This window comes from Crocodylus porosus, unplaced genomic scaffold, assembly GCF_001723895.1.
Source record: "Crocodylus porosus isolate Cpor-Errol unplaced genomic scaffold, CroPor_comp1, whole genome shotgun sequence".
Lineage (NCBI taxonomy): Eukaryota > Metazoa > Chordata > Crocodylia > Crocodylidae > Crocodylus > Crocodylus porosus.
In genome coordinates this window covers 7,273,134-7,284,401 of record NW_017728928.1, presented here as the reverse complement: position 1 = coordinate 7,284,401, position 11,268 = coordinate 7,273,134, and the positions used below count along the sequence as shown (strand labels likewise).

General features: G+C 46.7%; 1 protein-coding gene across 1 annotated transcript in view; it reads left to right on the top strand.

Moving 5' to 3' along the window:
• The window catches only part of ANKFN1 (ankyrin repeat and fibronectin type III domain containing 1), an 89,499-nt gene that overhangs the window by 655 nt on the left and 77,576 nt on the right, over positions 1 to 11,268 (top strand). Inside the window, exon 2 of the mRNA XM_019542801.1 lies at positions 7,937 to 8,071. Coding sequence (XP_019398346.1) covers positions 7,937 to 8,071 — 135 coding nt within the window. The remainder of the gene's footprint in view (positions 1 to 7,936; positions 8,072 to 11,268) is intronic.

The following is an 11,268-nucleotide window of genomic DNA, read 5'->3' as shown; positions in this document are numbered from 1 at the left end:
GGTGGTAAAGGAATTAGATCAGAAGGGCTTGCTCAAGGAGCCAAGCAGGAAAAGTGAAACGATGGCACGCAGATAAGAGTCCTGAAGCGAGAGGGATGCTGTTTCTTAGGGAATACCCCTGCCAACTCCATCCAGACAGATTTACCCTCCCCAAGGTTATAAAGAGGTGGGTGTTAAATCTGTAGCGGACCCCAGCCCCAGAAAACAGCAGGAGGCTTGAGCGATAGGTCTGGGGGGAGAGACGCACAGAAACGGTGGCAGCTTCTCTCCCAGTCCAGACACGGAAGTGATTGGGGTGGCTACACCGTATGAAGCTAACCGAGGTTGGGTAAAGGGAATTAGGCATGTAAAACCTTATTGTTTTTACCCTTTGCATGTACTAATCAAGTACCTTGTTTTGGAAAGTCCAGGTCTGAGTCCCTTGCACCACCTCGCAGGCCAGGGATCTCCAAAGTGAGAGAGCTCAGCTGCAGAGAGATGGGGTGAGAGCTGGGGGGCTCAGAGGTGCAGCCAGCGGGGCGGAGGGGGGTCTTGATGCCACCCAAAGTGAAGTGCAGGAAGCCAGCTGCCCACAACGGTTCACTTCAGGTGGGTCCGAACTTGGCCCCCAGCTTCGCGACCCCGCCGCCCTGCTGAGCAGTTTTGCAAGCTTCCTGTACGCGTAGGGTCAGGCTCTCGCCTTGTGTCAGGCAGCTCCACGGACTACAAGAGAGCGACGGCGTCTTGCCTTAACTGAGGATGCGGTGGCTAATGTGCAGATGATTATTGCTGAAGTCTCCTGTGCAAATGCACCTGATAAGCAAGAGCTGGACATGAGGTGCTCAGGGCAATACAATGCCTGTGCGTTGCTGCTGGTCCACAGGCCGTTGTCCTGCCTCTGAAGGATTGGGTGGATGCTGCCACCTGTTGATTGATGGGGAAAAAAAACCGCTCAGTTTTTGCCCAGCTACTTGGAGACTTCACTATGGTCTGTGAGTTGACACGTTTTGATATGAGCTTCCTGTTCTGCTTACCCAAATGTGACACATGTTATCGCTGCCCCGAAGAAATGAATGAAATCTGATCAATGCAATGAATCGCCAACGAACTGCGCAGCTTGGCTGCTCGTGTAGCTGCTGCGTATAAAACTGGGACTCATACCGGGGAAACGTGATGCTGAAATGTGTCAGTCAGCAAAAAAGGGAAGTCTCCATAAAGCATGCTGCAAAGTTCACATCCACTGGAAAGTGAAAGTGCCCCGCTGAGATGCAGAAGTAGCTCAGCTAGTGGCCAGCTGCATGCAGCTTAACTTATCCATGATCAAAAGAAGGATACAAAAAAGCTTCTACTGTGATGTGTCACTTAAGTGGTGTGTGTTTTGGGGGCAACAGCAGTTGAAATATTCAGTTAATTAAGTATGAAATACAGGCAGGTGAAATATTAAGCAGCTGACGTATGTAGGTCAACTAATGGGATCACCAAAGCCTACGGATATGCGAGTTTGTGTGCCAAGACAACCCAACATGTCCAACGGTGTTTGTTTTATCTTAATCTCAGTTTCCTGTTCTCTCTGACACTTGTTCCTTTTCCATTTCCAGAAATAAATCTAGGTGTCTTTCTTGCTCATTTATAGTTTCCTTTAGTTCAGTTGTCTCTTCTTGAAATTTATTCTATGTTTTTTCTCCTTCTCGAGACATTATGACCTGGATCCTTCCATAACTTCCTTTACTAAATGTTGCTTTCTGGCTGCTGCTTTCTCAGCGTGTTACTAATGAACTTGAGTCGATGTGACAGGAAGCGTTTTCAATATATAACTCTCAGTTGATGGCAGCAAAATAGTTTGGTTTGTTCTATGAGTGTAGAAAGAACAAGAAAACATCCTCTACCAAATAATTCCTGTATGGAAAACAATTGGGAAATATAGGATGCCACAAAAAGATAAGGCGTAAAGGCCAATTCCCACAGCTGCCCGCAAAACGGTCACTTCTTGCCTACTAAGATGAAGGGAGAAAACCAATGAAGAGACGGGGATTTGGGGCAGCAGAGGGTGGCCTGGCATTGTTGCACGCTATACGGTAGTGCAGCACAGCCTACTGGCAATCCCATCTCCTCACACTGGCACTGTGCTCCAAAAGCAGCCCGGGATCTCATCTGCACAAGCAATCCACAGGTGAAGACTCTAGATGTAGGAAGACCTTTCCTATTTCTGGCCGAAGCCAGCTTGCAGCGTCGTCTTGGGTCCAGTGACGATGCAAGAACCTTCCCCCCATTCCTATGTAGCATCATTGGCTTTTGCCATTTAATTGATCAAACAGCTACTTTAATTTAAACCAGCGTCACTCAGCTGTCTTTTAAGCCAAGGGATCAAACATCCAACCCGCCGGCCAAGCTGTAACCCATGCGATACTTTTGTGGTCCACAGACCAGGAAAAGATTGTGGAGAGCTCTGCTGGGCCTTTCAGTTTTAAACATGGAAGCTGCTAATCTTGGTGACTGCAAAGGCATGCCCTGCCACATCGCAGGCTTCCCCAATGCCCGGGCATGTGCCAGGGGGTGCAGGCAGACTGAAAACAGTAGCCCCGCAGAGGGTTCCCTAAGTAATGGGGTGGGTGGGGAAAGGAGAAGCGGAGGAGGAATTGCCGAGTTGGAGACAGCACATACTTTCCCTACAGGCTTGGCAATAAATACTTTCTGGGGCTGTACTCGTTCTCCACTACAGTGAGGCCCCTAAGAGCATGCATCAACCCCCTTGCCTAGACTGGGTTTTAGGCATAAGTGCTTTGCTGAAGTAAGGCTTATGCATTGTTACTCCTGTCATCTGTAATTTTTTATCTGTAATGTCAGCTGTAATCTTTTATCATCAATTATAATCATGCCGTAATGGGTGGCTGTAGAAACTACTTGTGGTGTACGAAGCTGATGATTAGTGCATTAGCTCAAAAATAGGCAGCGAGAGCAAAATGAACTCTCAGCCGAGACAAAGGCCATGTCGCCATGCTAATGCCGAGACCCAGGGTGCATCATTTACCCTGCATCATTCGCTAGAGGAATCAAGGCATTTCCCGTGCTTCTGGGAACATCTGAGTGGAGCACAGTTTTTCCCAGATGCGTGTCGGGGTTGAATTTACTCGCGAGTGTCCTTGTCCCCTGCTACGTGCTTATGGATGCAGCAGGCACCTTTCTCTTCGGACATCCAGTGCTTGGTGCTGGGAAGCTGCTGCGGGTCACGCATGCCAGGTGGTACGATTCCCATTCATGAACCTTTGTCCCCGAGAACGGTCCGATTCAGGGCAGCACTGGGTACGGCTTAACTCAGAAAGCGTCTAGCTCCAACCAAGTTCACATGGTGCGTTTTGGAATAATAATGATATTAAGCACAAATGTAAGTGTATTTCTCAAAGGGACCTGAGCCGTTTCAGTCTCCCCGCCATTGTTACCTTTCCTGGAAACTCTTCTTCCTTCACGTTTTTTTCTCATGCATGTTCTTGAAAAGGGTTTCCCAGCGTTCAACAGGAAATGGCACCATATTTCCATAATTCATAGTATAGCATTTTCCCCGTTATATACTTCTTTACTTTGTTGCAGCTCTGTATTATTTGAAAAAAGGGGGAAAAACCAATTCAGGCTGGAAATTTGGTCATTAAAAATACTTGCCTAGTAATCGTTATTACAGAGGCATTACAGTGTGATCTAGTAAAGGCATTGTTCAAAGAGTCAGGAGGCCAACTTCTGTCTGATTAATGTGCAGATGTCTCTGATGCAAACATGTAAACGCTTCACTTCTGCTTTAAAATACTTTTAATCCATTTAAAACCCAGAGCAGGTAGAGCCTCAGTCTTTGCCATTTAGTGAGGGGTGGGTGCTTTTGTGAAGTTATATGCTGGGTATGTTGTGAAGAACTGGAAGCTAGCAAATCTTCCTGCTTGTTTGCAGTGTGGTTTTTTTTTCAACTAACGAGCTCACAAAGTACTTTCTGCAAGGCTAAGATAACTTTGGGGGTTGATTCATCAACAGACTGTGCTGCTGTTCACAGAACTCATCTCCGGTTTCTGTGACCAGGGGCCAAAAAAGTTCTGCATATTGGCTTTGCTATAGAAATCTGCAAGGTGCTCGCTCTGCTTAGCCACGCCAGCGCAGAACACATGAGGTCGGCTGCAAGCAGGGCTGTTGTTTTCCTTTGTAACACCTACACCTTTCTTGGCTTGAAAGGACTTTGACAGGCTTTCAAGTCCATAAAGCTACACCCAGGGCCTTGCTGGTAAATAAGCATAGCTCACTTTACTTTAATTTACACCAGCTGATGCTTTGGCCCCTATGTTAGTTTGATATTTGCAACTTAAATGAATAGCCTGGGGAGAACCAGGGAGTTTGGTGTAATAAATGGGCCGCTGTGTAATTATGAAATACTTGTTTGGAATTTATTTTTCCCCCTAAAGATGCGTGAGCGTGTTGAAGACTCGCTATTGTGCTGGGCTGTTTTTAGCATGTCAGCAGGGAGACAAAATTTTTGAATAATGTCTGCTGCGTGTAGTCTCTCCTTCGTCAAACCAGTGGGTCCTACCTCCACTACTAACAAAGTGGTGCTCAAATGAGGATGTGGTCCGGGCACCGGTAGTTGCAAGTCTCACATGGATTATTTGCCCCTGAGGATGAGTCTTGCACTCCAGGGAGCCCCGGAGCAAACCTACCATCAAATCTCACGTGATTCTGAACCGTTCCAGGGTCAAACCTTAGGCACAGGTTGGCAAAGCTGGCAACAAACCTGGTCTGGGTTTCCAGCTGGCAACAGAATGAATCCAGGTGGTCAGGGTTTCTGGGAAGCCTTGAGTGGTCAGACTGGTTAAACAGAAGGAGTTATCGTGTCCGCGCTAGGCAGCAAACCTGCGAGTGCTACACGCTTTGTCATTCCAGTGCCAACTTTCGGCAATGCAAACTCCTTCCCTCCATTCTAGCTTTCCTATTTCTGGTTGAAGCCGAATCGCAGTTTAGTCTTGGGTCTAGCGAGGATGCAAGAACCTCCCCCCCAGTTCCTACGTAGCATCATTGCCTTTTGGCATTTGATGTGATCAGACAACAGCTGCTTTAATTTAAACAAGCGCTGCTCAGCTGTCTTGTAAGGCACGGAGGGTCAAACATCCAACCCACAGGCCAGACTCTAGCCCACGCGATACCTTTGTGTGGTCTACAATCTGACAGCAAAGACAAGTCACTCCTGCCTCTGTGATGAGCTCGAGTGTGCTATTCAGAAGCACGGCCGGCCCGCTTGCTCGCTCCTGTACCACACATGCATCAAATCCTGGAAATCCAGCAGCGAGCTCACTATAGTACAATTCTGATCACAGGCCAATACGCTTCCCCGGGATGGGGAGCCTGAGAGTGGCTCTGAGCATGCATTTGATGAGTGGGCTGGACAGGCTCCTGGGCTGAGCCCACAGGCAATACAGACAAGTTTCCAAAGTCAGGCTGGAGTTGTTACTGTGCACTGCACAAGTCCTGCAGAGTAGATCAACAGCGATTTCTCTATAATTGTTCATCTCCCGGGAGGCTTATGGAGTGTTGCGGCCTTCAAAGCTTTTTCAGGTACTTCAGAGCATGCTATGTGTATCATGCACTCTGGGGCAAAGGTTGTAGGGACTCTAGTACCTGTTGGGTGCCAATGAAGAACTCAAACGGACAGCGCACTGTTCATTTTCTTTGGGCTACAAGGAAGGAAAGAGTGCAAGTCCCCTCGGTGCAATGGTCGAGTCATTTCCAATAAAAGGTGATTCCTGCTGTGGCCCTGCAGGCTGTCCGCCGTGGGGATGCAAAGCCATGGGGCTTCCCAGAGCTAGGGGGCCCTGTCTAGTTTGTCGTGCCTGTAGAGGCTGTTTCAGTGCTGGCCGATTGGTTCCTCCAGCCACACCTCAGCGCCACGATCTGTTTTGTGCAGTTTGCCTACGGCCTCGCTTGCCAGTCACAGTGGTTATGCTCTCTTTGCAGATCGCTGTCCCAGTGGGCAGTTGCTAGGTTACAAGCTCCATCCTTCAGTCTCCAGCTAGGTTTGCCCTCCACCTGGTTCATTAGTAGCACAGCAGCCCGTCTCTCTCTGCCCAGTCCCTTCCTGTACTCGGGTCCCTGCTGCTCTCCAAAGACCTTCTTCAGAAAACTGATTTTATACCAGATTTTTACTGTGGTTCGGTCAGCTGGGAGCAGGGACTGCAGGCAGCTCTCCTGCTGACCAGCGGTCCTCAGGAAAGGAGCAAGAAGAATTGCTGCAACTGGTACAGCAGGGTCATCATCTGATTGCAAGAGCACGAAAGAAGCAGTCCTGATTGCACTCAGTAGTCACATAATCGCACTTGGCAAGTCCTAGTTGCAGGATGACTTGCAGGTGGTGGGGTTGGGTATTTTCACCATATGTGCTCAAAGCGTGGGGTGTTTTGTTAGACAAATACTCCAGAGATCATTGTTTTGACTAACAGCTGGAGATGGGCCCAAGCCGTGCATCAAACACCTGAAAATCCAGTGGGTGTGCTTTTTGATCCGAGTGTTTGGTCCAGGTCCAGATTGATTATCAGTGTTGGGTTAATGAAGACTCAAAGAACATAATTGGATAAATACAGCTTTTGCTACTGCAAGGCCCCTGGCTGTTGCCACTCAGGGCTGAAATCAAGGGCTCTGTTCAGCCCTCCAGCTGCAGGAGGGGTAAGCACAAACCCCCCCATGTCATGCAGAAACCTCAAACCTGAGGCTGGATTTTGCGCTCGGCTGTGGTGGCCTAAGGACAGGGTACTAAGCAAGCACAGCTCACTTTGAAATGCAGGAATCAAAGCCACTTCCCATTTCCAAGAGCTGCTCAACATGATTCAAGAACAGGTTTCACCCAGAGTGATCCCAGTGAGTCAGAGAAGCTACTCCAGGCTCCCGGTGATAGCCCTGAGGTGTCTCAGACTCGGCGCGTCTTTACAATCCGTATTAGAGGCAACGGGCAATGACAAACCTGAACTGAGTGCCTACAGCCTCTCTGAATTTTGTTCTGTTGCTAGGTGCCTGCTAGGACTTTTGCCTCTTCGCCACGGAGGCAATCCTGCAGAAGGCTTTACTTACCTAATTTGGTTCATCTTCGGTTCACCACAACCATATTTTTAGCATTCTGAGGTTTTGCAGCCTTCTAACCTGTCTTGACTTTGTAATATGTGACTGCTTTGTTTTGCTTTTTGTACAGAAATTGGGATTTACATTTTCTTCTGGAGATCTTAAAAAGCTCATTTGCAAATATTGCTATTTTACTGTCACCAGAAATATTTACAGATTAATTCCTGGAATTTTAAGCGTCATTGGAGGGGGCAGGTTCCCCCCAGTTTAATACCCTTTACAGATAACCTGTTCATGCTGGGAGCTTTCAAATGATCTTGCAGATGTCCCATAGCTATGGATGTGGTTGCTGCTTTTGTTGCTATGATTGCAGACAGCTGTGTTGGTAGCTTGAAGAAGGAAGAAAGAGTACATCACATGCAATCTTGTATCACTGGACACAGTGTAGGGCTATGATTATTTTTTCTTTTATTAATTTTTAACATAAAATTAGTTGCTTTCAGGTGGCTGCATTAATCTTTTGTGTGTGTTCGGACTTTGTGAGGATAGATTACAATTGCAGTTTTGTTGACTCTGGGCAGTGATTACTTGCTCTACTTGCATGCTGTGCTGCTGATCATTTTTAAGAGACACAACAGGCTAAGAGCACATAGAAGTCATGGCATCTTTGACTACAGAAGCAAGAGCCTTAGATACCAGTCATCACTATAGCTGCAGTGCTAAGTGTACAAGTCCTGTTAAGGCATCAGATGTTTTACCTATGCTGTTACGTTGTTTGCTTCTATTTTTTGTTTGCTCATTGTTCAGCACTGAGATGTATCTGTGATCTTGGACTTCACTAATTGCTTATGGTAAGCTTTTTCATTTTTGATTGTTTATACAGTATAAAAAAGAGATTCGTTTGTTCTGCCTGGAGGTTGAACCCGACGAGAAAGCAAACCCAATGTGATTTATTGAATGAAGATAGTGGACAATTACCAACAACTTGTTCACATTTTGCCTCATACAGCCTAATCTGGTAAGTCACATCTAATTTTCTAATGCATATGTACTGTAGCTATTACCTGGAGAATGAAATGAGTTCATAAACAGATGCATAAACATGTGTGTTACTGTGTGGTTTCTCATTTTCTGCGTGTGTCTTTGTAAAATCTTGCAAAGTTGATGCTTGTACATTTGTACTGTGTTTGTCTGGCTTGTGCATGCAGCATGTACATGTGTTACATATAACAAACAAATCTATAATTCAGGTCTTTCCCACTCTGAGCTGATTTTAGAAACGGTGCATGAATATTTCAGCAGTGTTCCCCAAGACACAAAAGATGTTTACAAGGGTATGTTGTTTGTATTTAATTATATTTAAAATCTACTTTTAAAGTGTGTGCCTGTTGGAAAAGGCTACTTTAGCACAACTAGAAACCTGACTGTAAAGGTTAGGTGATGTGGTGGCCAGTAGGGAACTTCTACCTCCTGGCTTCTTATTATGTGCTGAATTAGGGTGAGAATAGTGAGAATTAGACTCTGTACGAGGTGATTATTACAAGCACAGTAGCACAGGAGACGGTTTCCCCAGTGATTTAGACATTTGTTGCTGAACCCATAGCCATAAGCATTTTTAAACATGGTTTTTAATTCTTAGCAAAGCGAACCACCGACTGTGCCTGTTGCAACGTGAGCAGTTCTGCACACTGCCCAGCACAGCTCTGTCTAAGCCTCACCAACCTTGCAGCTCATTTTACAATTGTGTGCTTGCCCTGCTCCGAGAAGCACTTGCCACTTGGGTCACGTATTGTGATGTGCACAGAGATCTCTTCTGAGCCACGCTGAAATCACCTGGCTCATTTAATCAGTGACCTAAACTAAGATCTGTGCAGGGAGGTCTAGAGGTGAAGGTCTGGCACATATATCGACCCAGTGCCCAACCTAGCGCCAACTAGATGAGCCTTTTGTAATACCCGTTTTCGTAGCAGCAATCATTCACCTTCCACGTTAGCATGTCTTCAGTCTGCTATATGTTAAATACTCAAAGGTATGTGGAATTTCAGTGGAAATGATGCACATTTTTCTTTTTCGCTTGACTGGTAAGAGGGGAGCATGGTTATGAAACGCAACCTGCATACATTTCTTATCAAGGGGCCTAAACCATGGTCGTATAGGATAGCTTAGATCTTAACTATGTTTTTATCAGCCAATTTAAATACAGATTTGGAGAGCTCGTGAATCACAGAATCAGATGGGTGAGAGCTGGAGAGATCCTGTAAAATATCAAAGCCACCTCCTTTCCCATTCAGGATTGTTTCTTGTTGTACATTTACTAATGACTTTGCTCAATCGAGTTTACTCTGCTTCCCTTGGGAATCAGCTCTGTGCCTTAGATCATGCTGATATAAAGTTTTCCCTGGCTATATAACTCAGGTATTCCCTCTTCTTTTTTCACCCTATGGCCCCTGTTTGCAGACATACCATCTTAAATACCATAACCTGTTATGATGTCTTGGAGTTTACAGAATACTGTATTAATATGGTGGTTGTCAGAACTACAGTGAATTTAAAATATGCTGTTTGCTATTATTATGTGTGTGTTTAGTATTGAATCCATGTAAGTCTTTGTATCTGTGGTGTTTCCTATGTAGAAGGTAGCCCACGGAGAATTTTTAGGTCACGATGATGTATTAGAGGAGCAGTGCGGACACTAATATAGCCACGTAAAGAAGGTGCCATCGGTTTTGTCACTGAATCATTGCAAGTTTTACATTCGGCCCTCAGGCTTCTGACTTCTGGCATGAGGAAAAACACCCAAGAGGTCCTGTGGTGACAACATGTCTTTGACTCCTAAAGGCTTCATGTCCCTTGCACTTGTGTTTCAGTAATAAAAGAGTAGCTGTGGCCTCCCTGGGGAATATGGAGGTCCTATCATTATAGTTGCTGAAAGGGTATCATTGGTACCTGTGACCTTGTGGTCTGTCCGTGTACGGGTTACGGTGACTTGAGTCATACAGCCTTGTTCAGTTATCCATTCTCAGCGATCCCATTAAAGGGTAAAGAGTGTGCGGTTGCAGGGAAGATCTAGGTGGAGTTTCTATTTGAAAAATTAGCTGTACCATAGAGGAAGGGAAGAAGTATTTTGGTGCGGTGCTAGTCCTTCCTTGGCTGAGGAGAAGCCAGTAGCTCTTCAGGTGGGTGTGTGATCAGCGCCTGGGACCGCGGGATACCGGCTGACAGAGCAGCTGGCAGGAGTCATTTGTTCTGTCCTTTCCCTTGTGCTTTTCAGTAGAAAGGGAAAAAAATAGAGGATGTTCTCTACCTACCAGAGGAGCAATGGCAACCAAGCCAGATGCTTCTGGTGCTCCTAAAGAGTCGACAGAAACCACCTAAGGCTCAGGTTGCCACTGAGCAGCAATGACAGGAAGCACCAACAACGGGAGAAGTGAGCCCCAGGGAGTCTCACCAGGCAGCTTTGGGCAGGCTTGGTCCTGAGTTGATAAAGGTAGAGCCAGGAAGTAATACTGAGGACTTTCTAAGTGGCCAGTACTGCTGGTTGGAAATGTTGACTTGTGTGGCCACTACAGCACCATTTTTGATGATGGAAGAGGCCCTGCTGATGTCCCAAGCCTTGAGCACCCAGTTATCTGGTTGTATCTCAAGATAAAGACTGTCTTTTTAAGCAGACTAGGAGCATCTTCAGAGGCATACCATTACCACTTCCTGATGAAACCCTTTCCCTGCAGAGTATGCCTGTGTGTATTGGCCTGGGAGTTGGAGGGCCTGCAGGTATCCAGAGGTGAGTACAGTACGGAGAACCATGGCCCTGGTGGAGCAATTTCTGCTGCTCCTCTGGGAGGCCACAGCTCGAGTGGATTAGGCTAAGGTGCACTGATGATCCTATAAAGGGTGAGCATTAGGACCTGGGGGACTGCCTGTTCACCAGAGCGCCCCAAGGGATGACAAGGCCCAGTGATCACAAACTCCTGCAAGACCGTTTTAGGCTGGACATAAGGAAAAACTTCTTTATGGTCCAAGCCCCCGTGGCCTGGAATAGGTTCCCTCCAGAGGCGGTGCAAGCACCTACTCTGGACTCCTTTAAGAAATGTTTGGACATCAACCTTGCTGGGATCCTTTGACCCCAGCTGACTTCCTGCCCCTGGGGCAGGGGGCCGGACTCGATGATCTTCCGAGGTCCCTTCCAGCCCTGATGTCTGTGATATCTATGAAGTC